General features: G+C 46.6%; 1 protein-coding gene, 1 non-coding gene and 1 pseudogene across 4 annotated transcripts in view; 1 reads left to right on the plus strand and 2 right to left on the minus strand.

The window, feature by feature from the left end:
• Positions 1-575: 575 nt before the first annotated feature.
• LOC104652380 (arrestin domain-containing protein 2 pseudogene) lies at positions 576-11,823 on the minus strand (annotated as a pseudogene).
• A 127-nt stretch (positions 11,824-11,950) lies between these two features.
• Positions 11,951-24,140, plus strand: part of EIF2AK1 (eukaryotic translation initiation factor 2 alpha kinase 1) — a 39,142-nt gene continuing 26,952 nt past the window's right edge. For all 3 annotated transcript variants that reach the window (XM_010344796.3, XM_074390698.1, XM_010344797.3), the window contains exons 1-4: positions 11,951-12,167; positions 17,395-17,553; positions 21,025-21,158; positions 22,204-22,241. In XM_010344796.3, the coding sequence (XP_010343098.1) occupies positions 12,050-12,167; positions 17,395-17,553; positions 21,025-21,158; positions 22,204-22,241 (449 nt within the window). In that variant the 5' untranslated portion in view covers positions 11,951-12,049. The remainder of the gene's footprint in view (positions 12,168-17,394; positions 17,554-21,024; positions 21,159-22,203; positions 22,242-24,140) is intronic.
• Positions 13,498-13,602, minus strand: LOC120360426 (U6 spliceosomal RNA). The gene has a single exon (XR_005576925.1). It is a non-coding gene; the product is annotated as a U6 spliceosomal RNA (small nuclear RNA).

Below are 24,140 nucleotides of genomic sequence, written 5' to 3' on the forward strand. Positions count from 1 at the left end.
CCTCATTCCTGGGTCCTTTCACCCACTGGACCTCACTGTGTGGCCTCAACTCGGAGGCACTTGCCCTCTGAACCCCCAATTTTACAATAAATCGGGTTGATTCCAAACGTCACTCAGCTCTGACCTTCTCTGACTTTTCTTCCTCATTCGTCTGCCTGCTGAGCTCCTATTCATACTCCAAAGCCTCAGCTAAAAATCCCCCTTCCGGAAGGAAGACTTCTCTGCTTCCTGTCTGGACTCTCCCAGCTGCGGGTCTCTTCTTCTGGTTGCATGATGCTGGCTCTGCTTCTTCCAGACTGAAGGTTCCTGGAGGACTCCAGCGCTGCCAACAGGCTGGGAAGACAGGTTATTAAACAGGGTCTCAGATGCCACTCTGGGTATTCAATACCTCGCAAGGGCAGCAGTCCAGGTAAGTCAGATTCCAGCCTGGCTCTTCCTCTGTCCTTGTAATGTCGGAAAGGCCCCGCCTCACTCCGAAATTTGTTTCCCCAACTTCGATGTAGCTGGTGAGATCAGTCCTTGGTCCAGCCGCTCCCCACAGTCACGGTGGCTGAAAGCAGGTGTGCAAGCCCATTCCTCGAGGTGTCCGTGTGGCGTTCAGCAAGTCGTGCAGCGCGGCCTGATGGCCTCCGAGGGTGGGTTTGGATCCTCCTCTGAGTACAGGGGTGGCGGGCCGTAGGGGAACTCTTGGAAGTAGGTGAAGAACCGGCCTTCCAGGCTCATGTCAGGGTCCTGCGGGAGCGGGAAGGGGCTCTGCCCCAAGGCTGCCGCCTCGGTGACCGCTACCACCTCTGAGTATTTAGGAGGAGCCTCGGGCCGCTCCGGCAAGGCGCCCAGCCCCCAGTCCAGCAGGAAGCTGGCGTGGCTGCCCACGCTGGAGGAACGGCTGCCGAAGGGGTCCAAGGGGATGGTGCCGATCACCAGTGGCAGCTCCAGCAGTAGCTTGGATGTGCCTGGATGTCCACGCAGATCTTGAGTGGGTAGTCCACGTGGAGAACGCGGCAGTGTAGGATGGAAGGACCCACCGGGGGTATCCGCAGCGCCTGGCCCTGCCACAGCGCCCGCTGTCCCAGGCCCTCCGGCTCCCCCACCAGGCTGGCCACCACTGCCTGCTTCTGCTTTCGGGCGCCTGGGGCCGTGAACGTCTGCGTCTGCACCACGGCCGCCCGAGGCAGCACAGGACGCGTGGAGCTGCTGTGGATCTCGGCAAAGGCGGGGATGACCTCTCCTGGTGTGTAGCCCTTGCTGACGATCTTGGCTGAAAGGGAAACGAGGCCACGGATTACGGTACCAGGATCGGGCGACCTTTTCCTGAGTCCCCGCTTGAGGTGCCAGCAGGGCGGGCGTGTTGATGTCGACAGGCTCGATGGCAGTGAACACCTTCCTTGCCCTGCGTGCTGGGATCCAGGGCCGGTGCAGGTAGCCTTGATACAGTAACCGACAGTACCGTGTTTGCCCTCGAAGGATGTCACCAGGGTCGGGGGCAGCTGGAAGCTGAAAAGGAACTCATGGCACCCAGGAGGCAGCGTCGTGGTCTCCTCCGTGTCTCGGAGCAGCGGCTGCCGCCGCCGCAGGTAGGTCTCCGCGGCCGCGTAGTAGCTGGACACGGCGTTGGCGCCCACGCTGCGACCTTCCAGCCAGTGGGTGACCGCTCCGCCGCGCGCCTTCACCTCAAGCACTCTCACCCACAGCAGCGCCGCCACCTGCAGCAGCACCCGGCCACATAGCGTCTCCCCGCTGCGGTAGGCGCAGCCCGGGACCCGCGCCAGTTCCAGCGCGAAGCTGCGCACGCCCCCAGGGCGCACGGCGAACGGCAGGGACCGTGCGCCCGGCGGGGGCCACAGCCTGGACACGCGTTGGGGAGGCGCACGGCTGGGGTGCACTTATCTATTTATTTAATTTTTTGAGACGGAGTCTCTCTTTGTCACCAGGATGGAGTGCAGGGGCATCACCTCGTCTCACTGCAACCTCTGCCTCCCGGGTTCAAGTGATTCTCTTGCCTCAGTCTCCTGAGTAGCTGGGACTACAGGTGCCAGCCACCATGCCTGGCTAATTTTTATATTTTTAGTAGAGACAGGGTTTTATCATGTTGGCCTGGATGGTCTCGATCTCTTGACCTTGTGATCTGCCTGCCTCGGCCTCCCAAAATGCTGGGATTACAGGCGTGAACCACCGCGCCTGGCCAATTTTGTATGTTTTGTATAGATTGTGTCTCACTGTGTTGCCCAGGCTGGTCTTGAAATCCTAGCCTCAAGCAATGTTCCCAAACAGTCTCTGGAAGTGCTGGGATTACAAGTGTGAGCCACCTTACTGACTTAATATTTGTTTTAATACATAATACGTTTACCTATTTCCCCAGGTGTGTATTAGTTTTTTTCCAATTTGCTATTATAAACAATGTTGCAATAAACAGGCTTATGTAATATCTATGGACACATATAAGAGTGTTCAAAGGGAACCTAGATGGGGCTTATGGGTTACGAGTATGCAACATGTTAACATAAAAAGTTAATAATAGGCCCAGTGCATTGGCTTATGCCTTAATCCAAGCACTTTGGGAGGCCAAGGTGGGCAAATTGCTTGAGCTCTGAAGTTTGAGACCAGCCTGGGCAAGATGGTGAAACCTGTCTTTACCAAAAATACAAAAAATTGGCTGGGCGTAGTGGCACATTCCAGTGGTCCCAGCTACCCGGGAGGCTAAAGTAGGAGGATCACCTGAGCTTGGGAAGTTGAGGCTGCAGTGAGCCAAGATGTCACTACTGCACTCCAGCCTGAGTGACAAAGTGAGACCCCATCTCAAAAAAAATATTATTTGGCCAGGTGCGGTGGCTCACACCTGTAATTTCCAGCACTTTGGGAGGCCAAGGTGGGTGGATCACCTGCAATCAGGAGTTCGACACCAGCCTGGCAACGTGGTGAAACCCTGTCTCTACTAAAAATACAAAAATTAGCCAGGTGTGGTGATGGGCACCTATAATCTCAGCTACTCAGGAGGCTGAGGCAGAAGAATTGTTAGAATCCGGGAGGTAGAGGTTGCAGTGAGCTAAAATTTTGTCATTGCACTCCAGACTTGGTAACAACAGTAAGACTCCATCCAAAAAAAAAAAAAAAATATTCATAACACTTGTTAAACATGGTAGGGCTGGCCAGGTGCGGTGGCTCATGCCTGTAATCCCAGTCCTTTGGGAGGCCGAGGTGGGTAGATCATAAGTCAGGAGATTGAGACCATTCTGGCCAGTATGGTGAAACCCCATATCTACTAAAAAACACACAAATTAGGCCAGGCGCGGTGGCTCACGCCTGTAATCCCAGCACTTTGGGAGGCCGAGGCAGGCGGATCACGAGGTCAAGAGATAGAGACCATCCTGGCCAACATGGTGAAATCCCGTCTCTACTGAAAAAATACAAAAATTAGCTGGGCGTGGTGGTGCGTGCCTGTAGTCCCAGCTACTCAGGAGGCTGAGGCAGGAGAATTGCTTGAATCCGGGAGGCAGAGGTTGCAGTGAGCCGAGATGGCACCACTGCACTCCAGCCTGGTGCCTGGCGACAGAGTGAGACTCTGTCTCAAAGAGAAAAAGAAAAAATAAAAATAAAAAAATTAGCTGGACGTGGTGGTGGGTGCCTGTAGTCCCAGCTTCTCAGTAGGCTGAGGCAGGAGAATTGCTTGAATCCAGGAGTTGGAGGTTGCAGCAAGCCGAGATTTCGCCACTGTAATCCAACCTGGGCAACAAACCGAGACTTCATCTAAAAAAAAAAAAAAAATGGTAGGGCTGACCTTATTCAAGGCAGAGTGTGTTGGTCTGCTCATGTGGCTATAAATAAATACCTGAGGCCAGGCAGGGTGGCTCACGACTGTAATCCCAGCACTTTGGGAGGCTGAAGTGGGTGGATAACCTGAGGTCAGGAGTTTAAGACCAGCCTGGCCAACATGGTGAAACCCCATCTCTACTAAAAATATAAAACCTAGCCGGGCATGGTGGCATATGCCTGTAATCCCAGCTACTCTGGAGGCTGAGGCAGGAGAATTGCTTGAACCCAGAAGGCAGAGATTGCAGTGAGCCAAAACTGGGCCATTGCACTCCAGCCTGGGCAACAGAGTGAGATTCCATCTCAAACACACACACACACACACACACACACACACACACACACACAGCCAAAAACCTGAGACTGGGTAACTTATAAAGAAAAGAGATTTATTTGGGTCATAGTTCTGCAGGCTGTACAAAAACATGGTGCCAGCATCTGCTTCTGGTGAGACCTCAGGAAGCTTCCACTCATGGCTGGAGGCAAAGTTGAAGCAGGTGTGTCACATGACCAGAGAGGAAGCAAGTAAGAGGGGAGGGGGGCACCTGACTCCTTTTTATTTTATTTTTTAAATTTTATTTGTTTATTTATTTTGAGACAGATCTCCCTCTGTCACCCAGGCTGGAATGCAGTGGCATGATCTAGGCTCACTACAACCCCTCCTCCTCCCAGTTTCGAGCAATTCTCCTGCCTTGGACTCTCAAGTAGCTGGGATTACAGGCAGGTGCCACCACACCCAGCTAATTTTTGTAATTTTTTTTTTTTTTTTTTTTTTTTTTTTGAGACAAAGTCCTGTTCTGTTGTCAGGCTGGAGTGCAGTGGCTCGATCTCCACTCACTGCAACTTCCACTTCCTGCATTCAAGAGATTCTCCAGCCTCATCCTCCCGAGTAGCTGGGGACTACAGGTGCCCACCACCACACCCAGCTATTTTTTTTATTTTATTAGACACAGGGTTTTACCATGTTAGCCAAGATGATCTCAATCTCCTGGCCTTGTGATCTGCCTGCCTTGACCTCCCAAAGTGTTGGGATGACAGGTGTGAGCCACTACACCTGGCCAATTTTTGCAATTTTAGTTGAGATGGGGTTTCACGACATTGGCTAGGCTGGTATTGAACTCCTGACCTCAGGTGATCCTCCTGCCTTGGCCTCCCAAAGTCCTTGGATTACAGGTGTGAGCCAGGTGCCCAGCCTGTTTTATTTTATTTTTTGAGACAGGGTCTCCCTCTGTTGCCCAGGCTGAAGTGCACTGGCACATATCTCTGCTCACTGCAACCTCTGACTCCCAGGTTCAAGTGATTCTCCTGCCTCAGCCTCCTGATTAGCTTGGTCTATAGGTGCCCACCATGACACCCTGCTAATTTTTGTATTTTTAGTAGGGATTGGGTTTCACTATATTGGCCAGGCTGGTCTCAAACTCCTGACCTCAAATGATCTGCCCGCTTCAGCTTCCCAAAGTGCTGAGATTACAGGCGTGAGCCACCATGCCTGGCCTTAGATTCTTTTTTAAACAACCAGATCTGACATGAACTCATAGAGTGAGAGCTCACTCATCACCAAGAGGATGGCACTAAGCCATTCATGAGGGATCTGCCCACATGTCCAGCACTTCCCACTAGTCCTCACCTCCAACACTGAGGTTCACATTTTTTTTCTTTTTTTGTTGTTGTTGAAGCATACAGGTGTTAGGTATTCACTTGTTTGCAAAGTCCACTTCCCAGTGGGCTTCTCAACTGGAAACAAAGGTATCTCTGGGTTCACATTTCAACATGAGACTCAGAGGGGACACAGAGCCAAGCTGTACCAGAGGGGCCCTACAATGGCATTTTGTAGTTGGGGAGATCAGATTCAACTCCAAATACAACAGGAAAAGTGAGAATCTGTAGCCAAGAATAAGAGTGTGTGCGTTGCCAGGGGGTGGTCAGTGCATGGAAAATCACCACAAGGCGATAGCAGGGGTAAGGGCTAAATCCACCTCACAGAATTCTTGCTGAAAGCAGGCCAGGGTGACCAGACATCACCTGTGGGTTGTTAGGGGCGGAGGATCCCAACTGGTTATAGAGGATGATCAGATATTGAGAATGAGGGATTCAGGCTAAAGCGACTTGCTAGGATTCTTTTGAAAATTGGACAATACAAAGATGAACATGTGAACTCTAAAATCAGGGCCTAGCTGAGAAATGGGGGACAGGGGCATGACTAGAGAGAAGTCAAGGAGAGAATCTTCATCAACCATTTGACTTTATTCAACATTGCTAAACTGCTCATTACCAAGGTATGATAGTTTCTCTTTTCTTATATCCTCACCAACATTTGGCATGAGAAAGTTTAAATTTGCAAATCTAATTTGAAACAGTATTTCATTGTTTAACTTGCATTTACTTGCAGCTAATGAACCTTGTGCAGATTTTCTATTTTATTGGTCATTTGAGGTTCCTCTTCGGCTAACTGTATGTTTAATATTGTAAACTGAAATGTGGTATTGTATTGCTTAAAACAGTTGGCCGGGCACGGTGGCTCATGCCTGTAATCTCAGCATTTTAGGAGGCTGAGGTAGGAGGCTGAGGTGGGAGGATCTTGAGGTCAGGAGTTCGAGATCTGCCTGGCTAATATGGTGAAACCCATCTCTACTAAAAATACAAAAATTAGCCGGGTGTAAGCTGGGGGTGGTGGCTCATGCCTGTAATCCTAGCACTTTGGGAGGCCGAGGCCAGCAGATCACAAGGTCAGGGCATGGTGTTCAGGAGTTCAGGGTCAGGAGTTCAAGACCAGCCTGGCCAACATGGTGAAACCCTGTCTGTACTAAAAATACAAAAATTAGCTGGGTATGGTGGTGTGCCCCTGTAATCCCAGCTCCTCAGGAGGCCGAGGCAGGAGAATTGCTTGAACTGGGACCTGGGAGGTGGAGGTTGCAATGAGCTGAGATTGCGACACTGCACTCCAGCCTGGGATACAGAGTGAGACTCCCTCTAAAAAAAAAAAAATTAGCCGGGCATGGTGGTGCACACCTGTAGTCCCAGCTACTCAGGAGGCCGAGGCAGAAGAATCGCTTGAACCTGGGAGGCGGAAGTTGCAGTGATTGAGATTGTGCCACTGCACTCCAGCCTGGGTAACAGAGGGAGATTATGTCTTCAGAAAGAAAAGAAAAAGAACTACTAAAGAACTTCTCTTCAGCCTTCTGAGTAGCTGGGACTATAGGCGCGAACCACCATGCCCAGCTAATTTTTTGTCTTTTTAGTAGAGATGGGGTTTCATCGTGTTAGCCAGGATGGTCTCAATCTCCTGTCCTTGTGATCTGCCCGCCTTGGCCTCCTAAAGTGTTGGGATTACAGGCATGAGCTACTGCACTGGCTGTCTTTTCCAATTTTTGTAATAGCTGCATACAATTTCTCATTTTATGGATATAGTCTAACTGGTCTTCTATTTTGATTTTGGATTTATTGTATTGTTCTTCCATTATAAATAATAGTTTAATGAACATTCATTCTTTCCTTTTTTTTTTTTTTTTTCTTTTTTTGAGATGGAGCCTCCCTTGGTAGCCAGGCTGGAGGGCAGTGGTGCAATCTCAACTCACTGCAACCTCCACCTCCGGGGTTCAAGTGATTCTTCTGCCTCAGCCACCTGAGTAGCTGAGACTACAGGCATGTGCCACCATGCCCAGCTAATTTTTGTATTAGTAGTAGAGACGGAGTTTCACCATGTTGGCCAGGAAGGTCTCAATCTCTTGACCTCGTGATCGCCCGCCTTGGCTTCCCAAAGTGCTGGGATTATAGACGTGAGCCATCGTGCCCAGCCTGAACATTCTCACAGATTCATTTTTTTTTTTTTTTTTTTTTTTTTGAGACGGAGTTTCGCTCTTGTTACCCAGGCTGGAGTGCAATGGCGCGATCTCAGCTCACCGCAACCTCCGCCTCCTGGGTTCAGGCAATTCTCCTGCCTCAGCCTCCCGAGTAGCTGGGATTACAGGCACGTGCCACCATGCCCAGCTAATTTTTTTTTTGTATTTTGAGTAGAGATGGGGTTTCACCATGTTGACCAGGATGGTCTCAATCTCTTGACCTCGTGATCCACCCGCCTCGGCCTCCCAAAGTGCTGGGATTACAGGCTTGAGCCACCGTGCCCGGCCATCTTTTTTTTTTGTCATTCTGATTATTTCCTTTGGATATATTTCTATATGAAGCTCAAACCAAATGACTATTTAAAAGCTTTTTTTTTTTTTTTTTTTTTTTTTTTGACAGAGTCTCACTCTGTTGCCCAGGCTGGAATACATTGGCACAATCTCGGCGGCTCACTGCAACCTCCACCTCCTGGGTTCAAGAGTTTCTTCTGCGTCAGCCTCCCGAGTAGCTAGGATTATAGGCGTGTGCCACCATGCCCAGTTAATTTTTGTATTTTTTACTAGAGACAGGGTTTCACCATCTTGGCCAGGCTGGTCTTGAAATCCTGACCTTATGATCTCCCTGCCTTGGCCTCCCAAAGTGCTGGAATTACAGGTGTGAGCCACCACACCCACCTATGTAAAAGCTTTACTATGAATTGCACATTGTCTTCTAGAAACTTTGCTTCCATTTACTATATAGAGTAGGTTGCTTTTTTCTCTAAGCCTTCAGTAACACTGGCATTTCCAGTGATGGTGGAAAATGGTGAGAACCAAATATTGCATACCAATATTATTATTATTATTATTTTACCACTGCCACCACCCTATTATTATTATTATTAAACTATAGAGAGGAGGTCTCATTACATTGCCAAGGCTGGTCATGAACTCCTGGCCTCAAGCAATCCTCCTGCTTCAGCCTCCCAAAGTGCTGGGATTACAGGTGTGAGCCACCTTGCCTGGCCCATGCTAACATATTTAATGCCAGCAAAGTATGCCATTGTATGAATGTTTATCATTATTACTATCATTTTTTTGAGACAGAGTTTCATTCTTGTTGCCCAGGCTGGAGTGTAGTGGTGTGATCTTGGCTCACTGCAACCTCTGCCTGCCAGGTTTAAGCGATTCTCCAGCCTCAGCCTCCAGAGTAGCTGGGATTACAGGCGCCTGCCACCATGCCCAGCTAATTTTTTTTCTATTTTTAGTAGAGATGGGGGTTTCACCATGTTGACCAGGCTGGTTTCAAACTCCTGATCTCAGGCAATCTGCCCGCCTCAGCCTCCTGAAGTGCTGGGATTACAGGTGTAAGCCACCGGGCCTGGTGAATATTTGTCATTAATTTAGCCAATTATTGGCTGGGTGTGGTGGCTCAGGCCTGTAATCCAAGCACTTTGGAGGCCAAGGCGGGCAGATCACCTGAGGTCGGGAGTTCAAGACCAGCCTGACCAACATGGTGAAACCTCGTCTTAAAAAAAAAAAAAGGAAAAAAAAATTTAGCCTATTATCTTGTCTTCTTGTTTTGGTGTTATAACCATCGTTTCAATCAATAGCTTTTAAACGATGTCATTCTTCTCATTCTTAACTTTTAAGATAAATTTCTGACTGTAGAATTGTTGAAGAAAAAAATATTAGTTTTTGTTGTTGTTGTTGTTTTTTATGTTTCATCTTTTTTTCTTTTTTTTTCTTTTTTTTTTTTTTGTTGTTGTTTTGAGATGGAGTCTTGCTCTGTCGCCCAGGCTAGAGTACAGTGGTATGATCTCAGCTCACTGCAACCTTTGCCTCCTGGGTTCAAGCGATTCTCCTGCCTGAGCCTCCCGAGTAGCTGGGATTACAGGTGCACATCACCATGCCCAGCTAATTTTTGTATTTTTTTTTTTTCAGTAGAGACAGGGTTTCACCATGTTGGTCAGGATAACTTCCATCCTTTGATCTCCTGATCTGCCGGCCTCGGCCTCCCAAAGTGCCAGGATTACCGGTATAAGCCACCGTGCCTGGCCAGTATTAGTATTTTTAAAGCTGTGAATACATATAGACAAAATGCTCTTCAGAAGAGCTGTGTTCTTGTAGAATATCAGCAAGGCACGGGAAGGAACATCTCTGTTTTTTGTTTGTTTGTTTTTGAGTCAGAGTCCCGCTCTGTTGCCAAGGCTGGAGTGCAGTGGCGAGATCTCAGCTTACTACAAGCTCAGCCTCCTGGGTTCCAGCAATTCTCCTGCCTCAGCCACACCTGTAGCTGGGACTACAGGTGTGGGCCACCATGCCCGGCTAACTTTTTGTATTTTTAGTAGAGGTATGGGTTTCACCATGTTGGCCAGGCTGGTTTCAAAGTCCTGAACTCAGATGATCCGCCTGCCTTGGCTTCCTAAAGTGCTGGGATTACAGAGGTGAACCATCATGCATTGTAATCTAACCTAACTGGAGAACTACACCTTTATTTTTTTGAAGTTTATTTTTACAGTACTTTGAGTTGCTGTTTAAGAGAACTACACCTTTAATTGCCTCAACCAAGCTGAATGCATCTAAACATGACTGTCTATGAAAAACAAATTCAAATAAAATTCTTTAATGATGCCATTTTTACACATTGTGCTGTGGTTGAGGTCCAAAATCTGAAAGATTTTCATTCTAGCTGTAGCTGTTCCGTGACAAATAAGGATAATTTTCGACAGCATTATCTTGGTGACCAAGTCATCACCTTCCTTCCTCCTCTCCTCTCCCCTCCCCTCCTCTCCTGTTCTCTCCCTGGAGTCTCCTTCTGTCGCCCAGGATGGATCAGGGACATCTCCAGAGGTCAAATAGGGTGGAAACAACCTCCCTTCCTCCCTCCCTCTCTTCCTTCCTTCCTTCCTTCTGATGGAGTCTCCTTCTGTTGCCCACGTTGGAGTGCAGTGGTGCAGTTTCAGCTCACTGCAACCTCCACTGGATCAGGGACATCTCCAGAGGTCAAATAGGGTGGATCGATCCTCCCTCCCTCCCTTCCTCCCTCCCTCCTTCCTTCCCTCCCTTTCTCCCTCCCTCCCTCCTTCCCTCCTTGCTCTCGATGGAGTCTCTCCTTCTGTCATCCAGGCTAGAGTGCAGTAGTGTAATCTCAGCTCACTGCAACCTGCACCTTCCAGGTTCAAGCAATTCTCCTGCTTCAGCCTGCAGAGTAGCTGGGACTACAGGCAGGCGCCACCACGCCCAGATCATTTTTGTATTTTTAGTAGAGATGGGGTTTCACAATGTTGGCCTGGCTGGTCTCGAACTCGTGACCTCAGGTGATCTGGGCCTTGACCTCCCAGTTACTGGGATTACAGGTGTGATCCACCACAGCCCGCCTAGGATGGATTTTTGAATCTGAGGGCTTCAAATCATAGTGGTTTGAAACCAGCCTGGCCAACATGGTGAAAACCCCAGCTCTACTGAAAATACAAAAAATTAGCTGGGTGTGGTGGCGCACACCTGTGATCCCAGCTACTTGGGAGGCTGAGGCAGTAGAATAGCCTAGTGGATGCAGTGTGGCCAGGGCTGGGGGGTTTTAGGTTGGAAAACTAACCTGTACATGTACTCCTGAACCTAAAAGTCTGTGTGTGTGTGTGTGTGTGTGTGTGTGTGTGTGTGTGTGTGTGTGCTTTAAGAAAACATTTCAGGCCAGGCACGGTGGCTCACGCCTGTAATCCTAGCACTTTGGGAGGCCGAGCTGGGTGGATCACCTGAGGTCAGGAGTTCAAGACCAGCCTGGCCATCATGGTGAAATTCTATCAAAAAAAAAAAAAAAAAAAAAGGAAAGAAAGAAAAAAGAAAACACTTCAGTTGTAAATTCTAAGCGGACTTTCTGTTAGGTTGAATTCACTTTGCACTTCGGAATCTGGTTGGCATCTCCCTTTTTTTAGTGGCTTAACGGTTGACCAATAGTTCTCATTGATACAGGTCTTGAAAATGCTTTTTTTCCTGGAAAACAAATGACCAAAGTCATTACCCGCAAAAGGTAAATATATTTCGATTAGTCTCTGCAGACACCTGATTCTTACTCTGACACCAGTCTTGGCGTGAGACGTGGGCGCCAAAACCTTCTGGGGCAGCTGAGAGAGAGACCAGGGTTCACCCGGGCGTCGCTGAAACCCCGCTGCCGGACGATGAGCCCATTAGGGCGCATGCGCCGGGAGTGCCCGCGCCGGACACGCCCAGCAATTCCAGTCTGAAAAAGAAAGGGGCGGAGTCTGCTCCAGGCCCTGCCTCCTATTAAGGTGCGCGCTTGGCCTGGGCTGGTTTTCCGCTTGGCGAGGGGTTACTTCCGGGTCGGACTCCGCTAGCTGCGGGAGTCGAGTGTGGCAGTGCTGGGCGGGCCAGCGGGGTGGGCTGCGGCCCTCGCGCTGCCGGCGATGCAGGGGGGCAGCTCCGGGGCCCGCGAGCGCGAAGAGGAGGGCGACGGGGCAGGGGCTGTGGCTGCGCCGCCGGCTATTGACTTTCCCGCCGAGGGCCCGGACCCCAAATATGATGGTGAGGGACCGGAATGCGGCCTCGCCGCTCTGCTGTCTCCGTCCACCTGCGTTTCTGGGCGGTCTAGGGGGCCCCGAGGTTTGCCTCAAGACCCGGGCAAATTTGGCTGCCTCCAGGCTTGAACCGGCGAGGCAGCCGGGGGTGGGGCGGCGGGCGGGCCATCGGGGTAAGGTAAATATTTATTGAAAAGAACGTCCGCTTCTCGCTCCTTTGATTACATTTCTGTTCCTTGGTTTTCTCTTTGGGGACTGAGGCCTTCGGATGGTTGGGGTCATCCCTGAGGACACCGTCCTGCCTCCAAACCTTGTGTTTTTGTCATTTATTGAGAACGATCTCCGTTCATTAATGCAATGAGACTTCGCAAACTGCGCTGAATAGTTTGCGTTGAGAGTTGTAATTTGTAGCTTTCGTCTTTTGCTTCATTGATGGGAGAACTAAATATTTCTCATAGTGAGGCAGCATGGAAATAAATCAGCTTCTTTGGTTTAAAGAATAAAAGGGCCCAAGGTTTTTTGTTTGTTTTTTTGAGACATCGTGCTCTGTCACCCAGGCTGGAGCGCAGTGACACAATCATAGCTCACTGCAGCCTCCAACTCCTGGACTCAAGTAATCCTCCAGCCTCAGCGTCCCGAGTACTGGGACCACAGGTGCACACCACCATGCCGGGCTAATGTTTTGATTTTTTTTTTTTTTTTTTTTTGTAGAGATGGGGTCTTGCTGTGTTCCCCAGGCTGGTCTGGAAGGCCTGGCCTCAATCCCTTCTCCCGCCTTGGCCTCCCAAAGTGCTGGGATTACAGATGTGCTCCACCACTCCCAGCGCCCAAGTTTTCTTGAGGCGTTTGGTTACTAGAAGTAGGGTAGCTAAGTTACTTAGCCTAGAGTAGGAGATGTTTAAAACATTCACTAACTAGGTAAAAGTGTCCACAATTTTGATGAAAGTGAAATAGAGTCTTTAGTTGCTGCCAGGTATTTTGGCAATATTAAAAATCGTGCTATCAAGAATGAATACATTGGCTGATCAGGGTGCTCATGCCTGTAATCCCAGGATTTTGGGAGGCTAAGGCAGGTGGATCACCTGAGGTCAGGAGTTCAATACCAGCCTGGTCAACGTGATGAAACCCTGTCTCTACTAAAAATTAGCTGGGTGTGGTGGCGATCGCCTGTAATCCTAGCTACTTGCAAGGCTGAGGCAAGTGAATCACTTGAACCCAGGAGATGGAGGTTGCAGTGAGCCGAGATGACACCACTACACCTCAGCCTGGGAAACAGAGGAAGACTAAATCTCCAAAAAAAAAAAAAAAGAATACATTGATTCAGGGATTTTTTTTTTTTTTTAATGGAATGCTTCAGGAATTTGTATTTCATCCTTGTGCAGGAGCCACGCCAATCTTCTCTGTATTATTCCAGTTTTTAGTATATGTGCTGCATTTAGTATATGTGCTCATAGTATATGAGCATGATTCAGGGAGGTTTTAAATATATGGTAGTTCCTATAGAATGAGAATACACATTGATTTGAAGCATGAAACAAAACAAATATGTTGCAGTTGATTTAAAGGTGCAAATTGTTCATGTAAGAGAAAGCATATGAGAAAAAATAAAGGTGCAAACTAAATTGAAACGGTTTTGATTGATTCAAATGGAATAAATACTTGGAAATGTTGTTGCACTTTTAGCCTTAACACAACCTATAATTTTTTTTTTTTTTGAGACGAAGTCTCACTCTGTTGCCCAGGCTGGAGTACAGTGGCATGATCTCAGCTCTCTACAGCCTCCACCTCCTGGGTTCCACCTGTTCTCCTGCCTCAGCCTCCAGAGTAGCTGGGATTACAGGCATGTGCCATCATGCCTGGCTAATTTTTTTTTTTTTTTTTTTGTATTTTTAGTGATGAAATTTCACCACGTTGGTCAGGCTGGTCTTGAACTGCTGACCTTGTGATCTGCCCGCCTTGGCTTCCCAAAGTGCTTACAGGTATGAACCACTGTGGGATTACAGGTGTGAACCACTGTGCCTGGCCAATCTATTTATTTATTTATTTAAAGAGATGGGATTTTGTTTTGTTGCCCAGTCTGATCTTAAACTCCTGGGCTCAACAGATCCTCCTGCCTCAGCCTCCCAAAGTGCTAGGATTATAGGCGTGAGCCACTGTGCCCAGTGAAGCCTATAATTTTTGACCATAAAGAGAAGCGAGAGCAGAGTGTGGTGGTAATTCAAGTAGGTTACTAAAAGAAAAAAAGTTACTGGGTGTGGTGGCTCATGCCTGTAATCCCAACACTTTGGGAGGCTGAGGTGGGCAGATCACTTCAGTTCGGGAGTTTGAGACCAGCCTGACCAACATGGAGAAACCCCATCTCTGCTAAAAATACAAAATTAGCCCATTATGGTGGTGCATGCCTGTAATTCCAGCTACTCATGAGGCTGAGGCAGCAGAATCACTTGAACCTGGGAGGCAGAGGTTGTGGTGAGCCAAGATCACGCCATTGTATTCCAGCCTGGGCAACAAGAACGAAACTCCATCTCATAAAAAGAAAAACAAAAAAATTTTAACAATGATTTTTTAATGAACAAATAACTTTCCCCCCACATGTAAGGTGGTATATGATAGCTTAATAATATGGAAAGTGTTATGTCATAGGAAAAGTCCCAACTGTAAACATGCAAGTGTGCCTTTTCTGTAACATTGTGATAAGGGTTTCTGCAAACTAAAGATTATTCTTGAAGGGAGTGATCTTAGATAAGCTTTTAAAATTTTTCTTTCCTGGGTTACCGATAATACTGTTATGCTTATGCATGGCCTTTTCTCCCAGAATGTCCAGACACAGTTTGTGTTTGAAAAATTTTTTTAGAGACAGAATCTCGCTGTGTCACCCAGTGCAGTGGTGTGATCAGAGCTCAATGCAGACTTGTTTTCTCAGGCTCAAGCTATCTTCCCTTCTCAGCCTCCCAAGTTGCTGGGTCTACAGTTGCGTGCAACCATGCCCAGCGAATTTTTTGTATTTTTTCTTTGTAGAGACAGGGTCTTAGTATGTTACCCAGGCTGGTTTTAGACTCCTGGGCTCAAGCAATTCTCATGCCTTGCCTTTTCAAAGTGCTAGGATTACAGGCATGAGTCACCACCCCATTTTCTTTTTTCTTTTTTAAAAAGTTTTAGAATACTAGAATTCCACCTGATCATTTTTCACTAGGTGTAAAACGAATAGCTAAAAATAGGTGGTCTGTATGATTTGAATAAGTCATTCTGCCAGTTAATGGCAGAGTCAGAAAATTCAAAACCTAAATGTAACTTTAACATTTTTGGCAGTTTGTTTGTTTATTAAATGGAGTTTGGCTCTGTCGCCCAGGCTGGGCTGCAGTGGTGCAATCTCTGCATAATGAAACCTCCACCTCATGGGTTCAAGGAAGTCTCCTGCCTCAGCCTCCTGAGTAGCTGGGGTCACAGGTGCATGCCACCATGCCCAGCTAATTTTTGTACTTTTAGTAGAGACGGGGTTTCACCATGTTGTCCAGGCTTGTCTTGAACACCTGACCTCAGATCATCCACCTGCCTTGGCCTCGCAAAGTGCTGGATTTACAAATGTGAGCCACTGCGCCCAGTTTGTTTGTTTGTTTGTTTGTTTTTTACCTGTTTAATAATGTCTTAAATAAACAGTAAGTGAGAATTTAGGACCTTCAGCCTTGGTGCCAACTCTTCTGTCTGCCTGGTCTCAAACAGTGCAGAGGACAGGCTTGGGTGTCAGTCTGATCTGCCTCGTTCACTGGTTCCTCAGTCTCTCTGAAATCAGTGTTTTCATCTGTAAAATGGGATGAACACTTACCTTATATTAATTTGTGAGAATTGAAGGAGATTGCATATGTACATCATACAGAGTAGCACATTCTCATCCAGAAAAGTTGCAGTTTTTCCTATCTTTCCTTCTCTCCCTTGCCCAACTCCCTCCCTCCTTCCTTCCCTCCCTTCCTTCCTTCCTTCCTTCCCCTCCTTTCCTTTCTCTTCTTCCTTTTCTTTCTTTTTTACAGCGTTTTGCTCTTGTTGCCCAAGCTGGAGTACAATGGTGTGATCTTGGCTCACTGCAACCTCCGCCTCCCGGGTCAAGCAATTCTCCTGCCTCAGCCTCCCGAGTAGCTGGGATTACAGGCATGCACCACCGTGCCCAGCTAATTTTGTATTTTTAGTAGAGACAGGGTTGGTCAGGCTGGTCTTGAACTCCTGACGTCAGGTAATCCACCCTCCTTGGCTTCCCAAAGTGCTGGAATTACAGGCGTGAGCCACTGTGCCTGGCCCCAGCTAACTTCTTTCTTCGTGCCTGGGTCTTCTCAAAGGAAGGAAGCTATTCTAGTCCCACTACCTTGCATATTTATTTCTACTTTTGGACACATCAGGAAACTGATTCTCAGGCCGGGCGCGGTGGCTCAAGCCTGTAATCCCAGCACTTTGGGAGGCCGAGGTGGGTGGATCACGAGGTCGAGAGATGGAGACCATCGTGGTCAACACGGTGAAATCCCGTCTCTACTAAAAATACAAAAAATTAGCTGGGCATGGTGGCGCGTGCCTGTAATCCCAGCTACTCAGGAGGCTGAGGCAGGAGAATTGCTTGAACCCAGGAGGCGGAGGTTGCGGTGAGTCGAGATTGTGCCATTGCACTCCAGCCTGGGTAACAAGAGCGAAACTCCGTCTCAAAAAAAAAAAAAAAAAGAAAAAGAAAACTGATTCTCCTCTGTCTCATGGCATCTTTCTGCTGATCCTCCAGCTTCCAGGATTCAACTCCAGTGTCACACCCAGCTCAGCATAACTGTTCTTTTGGTTTTTGTGTGCTTACATTTAAATAGTTTGTGTTTCATTAATTAGAGTATACTCTAAAAATTAAAACAAACAGTTGGAAATAGAGTAGAATGATGGTCACCAGAGGCTGGGAAAGATAGTGGCGGGGAGTGGGGGTAGGGGTGGATGGTTAATGGGTACAAAAATACAGTTAGAATGAATCAGATCTATTATTTGATAGCACAGCAGGGTGACTACAGTCAACATTTACTGTACATTTAAAAATAAAAAGATGGCCGGGCACAGTGGCTCACCCCTATAATCCCAGCACTTTGGGAGCCAGAGATGGGTGGATCACTTGAGGTCAGGAGTTTGAGACCAGCCTGACCAACATGGTGAAACCCCGTTTTGTCATTATGAGACAGGTTTATCATTAATTTAAATGTGTTTTCTTTTTTAATTTTTAGAATCTGATGTTCCAGCAGAACTCCAGGTGTTGAAAGAACCCCTACAACAGCCAGCCTTTCCTTTTGCAGTTGCCAACCAACTCTTACTTGTTTCTTTGCTGGAGCACTTGAGCCATGTGCATGAACCAAACCCACTTCGTTCAAGACAGGTGTTTAAGTGTAAGTAAGAATATATTAATCTTGCTAAATAAAGCTTGTGAAGGCTGGGCTCTGTGACTCAGGCCTGTAATCCCAGCACTTTGGGGAGGCCGAGGTGGGCAGATCACCTGAGGTCAGGAGTTTGAGATCAGCCTGGCCAACGTGGTGAAACCCCATCTCTACTTAAAATACAGAAATTAGCCGGGTGTTGTGGCAGGTGCCTATAATCCCAGCTACTTGGGAGGCTGGGGCAGGAAAATCTCTTGAACCGGGAGGTGGAGGTTGCAGTGAGCTGAGATCATGCCACTGCACTCCAGCCTGGGTGACTGAGTAAGACTGTGTCTCAAAAATAAATTAATAAATAAAGTAAGCTCGTAAAAAAGAAAAAAAGACTATGCTGCCGTCCTCACTTATTTGTGGGAGCTAAAAATTAAAACAATTAAACTAATGGAGATAGAATAGAATGAGAGTCACCAGAATCTGGGAAAGATAGTGGGGGTGGGTAGAGGAGAATGGTTAATGGGTACAAAAATAAAGTTAGAATGAATCGGATCTATTATTTAATAGCACAGCAGGGTGACTACAGTCAACAATAATTTACTATACATTTAAAAATAACAAAAAGACGTCTGGGCACAGTGGCTCACACCTGTAATCCCAGCACTTTGGGAGGCCGAGATGAGTAGATCACTTAATGTCAGGAGTTCGAGACCAGCCTGACCTCACATGGTGAAACCCTGTCTGTACTAAAAGAATACAAATTTAGCCGGGCATGATGGCGCACATCTGTAATCTCAGCTACTTAGGAGGCTGAGGTAGGAGAATGGCTTGAACCCAGGAGGTGGAGGTTGCGGTAAGCTGAGATCACGCCACTGCACTCCAGCCTAGGCAGCAAGAGCGAAATTCCATCTCAAAAGAAAAAAACAAAAAGAAGAAAGGGTATAATTGGATTGTTTGTAATACAAGGAAAGGATAAATGCTTTAGATGATGGATACCCCATTTATCCTGATGTGATTATTACACATCACATGAGTGTATCAAAATATCTCATGTACTCCCATAAATATGTATACCTACTATGTACTCACAGAATACAAAATTAATAAAAGTATGTTGTTTAATGCTATGAGTCTGAAAAGCAGCTGGTATACAAAAATTGGAGTGAAATAAATATGAATGATGTCCCCACTTCAATTCAGCTTATATTTTCCTTTGAGTAATTCCTTATGAATATAATCACTGTGGATCCCATAATTGCATAAAATTGAATAAAATTGCATCTATAATATGATAATGCATACAATTTTTTTTGTCTTTAAGATGGAGTCATGCTCTGTCTCCCAGACTGGAGTGCATTAGTGCCATCTCTGCTTACTGCAACCTCTGCCCCCTGGGTTCAAGTGATTTTCCTGCCTCAGCCTCCTGAGTAGCTGGGATTACAGGCAGACGCCACCACGCCTGGCTAATTTTTGTATTTTTAGTAGAGATGGGGCTTCACCATGTTGGTCAGGCTGTCTTGAACTGCTGCCCTGGTGATGTACGTGTCTTGGCCTCCCAAAGTTCTGGGATTACAGGTGTGAGCTACCGTGCCTGGCAAATTCATAGAATTTTTGAAGATCTGTTGTATAGCTGGTGAGCAGGTAAAAGAAAATCATGTGAACTCATTCTGAACCAGTTCTTGACCAGAGAACTGGAGCCAGCCACACATTGTATTGTTGAAAATGTATACTTTTATACCTGCTGTAGGGTACTTATATGAGAAACTTGAGCACAGAAGTGAGTAGAAATATAGGTTATGATGTTTATGGGGTTTAGCATATTGGCTGAGACCATTTTGGCCTCTTTAATAGTTCTGGCCACAAGTTGGGCGTGGTGGCATGTGCCTGTAATCCCAGCTACTAGAGAGGCTGAAGTGTGAGGATTACTCAAACCTAGGAGTTCAAGGCTGCACTGTGCTGTGATCACACCTCTGAGTAGCCACTACACTCTAACCTGGGTGACATAGTAACACACTGCCTCTAGAGAAAAAAAGAATAGTTCCAGCCAGAGATTCTGAGGGTCTCTCTTTTTTTTTTTGGAGACAGTCTCGCTCTGTCGCCCCGGCTGGAGTACAGTGGTGTGATCTTGGCTCACTGCAACCTCTGCCTCCTGGGTTCAAGCAATTTTTCTGCCTCAGGCTCCTGAGTAGTTGGGATTACAGGCGTGTGTCTGGCTAATTTTTGTTTCCTTAGTGGAGAAGGGATTTCATCATGTTGGTCAGGCTGGTCTCTGTCTCCTGACCTCATGATCCACCAACCTTGGCCTCCAAAGTACTGGGATTACAGGTGTGAGTCACGGTGCTCAGCCCTCTGAGGTTCTTTTTTACTAAAACAGTCTCAAATTTATAGGTACTTCTATGTGGTCTTAAAACTGAATTCGTTTTTGGTTAAAGATACATTATCATTTTGATAAACTTGATGGAACATAAAAAATGGTACAAATATCTGTACATTGTACATTTACTATTTCTTGAATAAAGCAAATATTATGCTCTGCATTCCAAGCAGTGGCATATGTGGTGGGAGGTGGGTGAACAGAAGGAAGTGTGTTCCTTAGGTTCTGAAGTGTCGGTGCCTGGGGATTATTGTCTTAGTCCCATCAAATAGAGAAGCAGATTAGAATAACTTTAATACCATAATCTTGCTCATCATTAAAGCTATCCTGTGACTTTTACTGGGTTTTTTTTATTTTTTTTGAGACGGAGTTTCGCCCTTGTTACCCAGGCTGGAGTGCAATGGCGCGATCTCGGCTCACCTCAACCTCCGCCTCCTGGGTTCAAGCAATTCTCCTGCCTCAGCCTCCTGAGTAGCTGGGATTACAGGCACGCGCCACCATGCCCAGCTAATTTTTTCTATCTTTAGTAGAGACGGGGTTTCACCATGTTGACCAGGATGGTCTCGATCTCTCGACCTCGTGATCCACCCGCCTCGGCCTCCCAAAGTGCTGGGATTACAGGCTTGAGCCACCGCGCCCGGCCCCAAGTTTCTTCATTAAAAAAAAAAAAAAATTCTCTAAGGGCTGGGTGTGGTGGCTCACACCTGTAATCAAAGTACTTTGGGAGGCGGAGGTGGGCAGATCACTTCAGGTCAGGAATTCGAGACCAGCCTGCCAACATGGTGAAACCCCATCTCTACTACAAATACAAAAATTAGCTGGGCATGGTGGCACAAGCCTGTAATCCTAGCCACTTGGGAGGTTGAGTCCAGAGAATTGCTTGAACCTGGGAGGTGGAGGTTACAGTGAACTGAGACTCTGTCTCAAAAAAAAAAAAAAAAAATTCTTTAAGGTATTCTAGAGAACATTCTCCTAGTTTATTGTATTTATAAATAGAGCATTTTTCCTATTGAGGTTTTTGTGTATATTGCTATTATACTTTATTCTCTGTGTATGCTTTAAAATTGCCATTTTATTAAAGATGTTTCTAATAATAGTTTTTCGTGTTCTTTTTGTAGTACTTTGCCAGACCTTTATTAAAATGGGGCTGCTGTCTTCTTTCACATGTAGTGACGAATTTAGCTCATTGAGACTACATCACAACAGAGCTATTACTCACTTAATGAGGTCCGCTAAAGAGAGAGTTCGTCAGGTAAGCCCTAAGAAACATGCTTTGGGTATGATAGAAATATACTTTAATTTCAAGAGAACGGTATTTTCAAGCACTATGAAATTCTGAGGGCCAGTCGTAGTGGCTCATGCGCCTGTAATCCAACACTTTAGGAGGCTGAGGTGGGGGGATCATTTGAGGCCAGGAGCTCAAGGCTGCAGTGAGCCATGATTGTGCCACTGTACTCCAGCCTGAGCGACAGAGTGAGAGTGAGAACTTGCCTTAAAAAAAAAAATAGAGAGAGGAGAGGCAAGGTAGAGGGGACAGATGGACTGGGATCTTGAAACCATTTTAATTTATGGGTTTTTGTTTTGTTTTGTTTTTTCAGACAGTCTCTCTCTCTGTTGCCCAGGCTATAGTGCAGTGCCGAAATCTTGGCTCACTGCACCCTCCACCTCCTGGACTCAAGTGATTCTCCTGCGTCAGCCTTCCAAGTAGCTGGGATTACAGGCACGTGCCACCACGCCCAGCTAATATTTTGTATTTTTAGTAGAAAAGGGGTTTCACCATGTTGGCCAGGCTCGTCTCAAACTCCTGACCTCATGATGCACCCGCCTTGGCCTCCCAAAGTGCTGGGATTACAGGCATGAGCCACTGCCCCCAGTCTAATTTCTGTTTTTTACTTAGTAAGATGGGAGGTGGTGCAGGATTTTGATCAGAGGAGTGACACAATCTGACTTAGATTTTAGTGGAGTCCCACTGGCTGTGGCGTTGAGAATGGACTGAGGGGGCACAGGCAGAAGCAGGGGGACAGGTGTCACCATACACACAGGAGAGGTGGGGCAGACAGGAGGGGTGGGCAGCTCCTGCATGGATTTTGAAGGTGATGTCAGCCTTGTCTGCTTCCTGGTAAATTCTTAGCTTTGAAATATTGTCAGTTGTAAACTCTTAAGTAATAGTGAAAAAGCCAGTGGTTTTAAAAATGTTGTTTGTGCACTGGGGCTGTTAATGTGATGTTGAATTTTGATATATTCTTTATTCCATGCAAGTTTTCAAAATGCTTTTTAAAAACTTTTTTAAATTGTAGGATCCTTGTGAGGATATTTCTCATATCCAGAAAATCAGGTATGTGTTAAAACTTGATTATGCAGATTATTGAAAAGAGATCAAAATGAAGAAAATACTGGTTTTGAGGTCAAAACATATTGTTAGTGTTGTTGATGAACATTAAAAACTTTGTTTTCAGCAATTAAGTACTGCTCCAAGATTTGCTTTGCTTCTTATTCTCTCCTCTTTGATCCTCTGCCTCCCTTCCATTAATCGTGGATTCCATGGGCAGACTTTTTTTTTTTTTTTTTTGAGACAGGAGTCTCACTGTGTTGCCCAGGCTGGAGTGCAGTGGTGCAGTCTCGGCTCACTGCAGCCTCCACCTCCTGGGTTCAAGCAATTCTCTGCCACAGCCTCCAGAGTAGCTGGGATTACAGGCGCCCATCCCCACACCCAGCTAATTTTTTTATGTTTTTAGTCTTGGCCAGGCTGGTCTTGAACTCCTGACCTTGTGATCCACCCATCTCAGCCTCCCACAGTGCTGGGATTACAGGTGTGAGCCACCACGCCCGGTGGGCACTCTTAATTCACATTCCTGATACCCAGTCTGTTAGGAGACCATTGAATTTTGGCTAGTTTAAATACTAGTTTAAAATCTAGCTGGTATGACCTAAGTATTCATCAGGTCATGAATACATAAACATGTGGTCTATCCCTGCAAGAAAGTGTTATTCAGCTATTGAAAGGAATGAGGCTGGGCACAGTAATCCCACCACTTTGGGAGGTTGAGGCAGGCGGATCATGAGGTCAGGAAATTGAGAACATCCTGGCTAACATGGTGAAACCCTGTTTCTACTAAAAATACAAAAAGTTAGCGGGCATAGTGGCACATGCCTGTAGTCCCAGCTACTTGGGAGGCTGAGGCCAGAGAATCACTTGAACCTAGGAGACGGAGGTTGCAGCGAGCCAAGATCATGCCACTGCCCTCTAGCCTGGGCAACAGAGCGAGACTCTGTCTCAAAAAAACAAAAAAAAGGAATGAGTACGGATTCACGCTGTAGTATGGATGAACCTTGAAAACATTCTAAGTAAAAGCAGCCAGTCACAAAAGGCCGCATATTGTGTGGTTCCATTTATATGAAATGTCCAGAGTAGGTGAATCCATAGAGATGTAAAGTAAATAGTGGTTTTCAGGGAGTGGAGTAAGGGAATGATGAGGGGTGAAAGCTAATGGATACAGGGTTTATTTTGGGGGTGATGAAAATATTCTGAAATTAGATAGTGGTGATGGTTGCACATCTCTGTGTACTAAAAACCACTGAATAGTACACTTGAGAGGTGAATTTGATAGTATGTGAATTATATCTTGACAAAAATAAAGCACTCTACGTTAAAAAAAAAAAAAATCTAACTGGTCTGCATCATTAAGAAATTCAAGTAGCTGTGTGTGGTGGTGCATGCCTGTAGTCTCAGCTACTTGGGAGGCTGACGTAAGACGAGTAGTTGAGCTCAAAAGTCTTGGGCTGTAGTGCACTATGCCACTCTGGTATCTGCAGTAAGTTTGGCATCAGCATGGTGACCTTGACCTCCCAGGAGCAAGGGACCATCAGGTTGCCTAAGGAGGAGTGAACTAGCCAGCTTGGAAACAGAGCCGGCCAGTATCTCGTGCTGCTTAGTAGCAGGATCACACCTGTGAAGAGCCGCTGCTGTCTAGGCTGGGCAACATAGCAAGACCCTTTCTTAGAAGAAAAAGAAATAAAAAAAAATTTCAGTGAATTTATTACTGAGCTTAGCTAGCTAACCAACTACTGGCTGTTAGTGATTCTTAGGATTTCTGCTGTACAACATTGATAATAATTTGTACTTGGAGCACCAGTGACTGGTAAAACACTTGAAAGAAGTGTCATAACCCCTTTGCTGTTTTTATTTGCTTTTGATCTGCTGAGCCAGTGTTTTCTTCGTAGGGATGAAAAATTT

This window comes from Saimiri boliviensis, chromosome 20 (assembly GCF_048565385.1).
Source record: "Saimiri boliviensis isolate mSaiBol1 chromosome 20, mSaiBol1.pri, whole genome shotgun sequence".
Taxonomy (NCBI): domain Eukaryota; kingdom Metazoa; phylum Chordata; class Mammalia; order Primates; family Cebidae; genus Saimiri; species Saimiri boliviensis.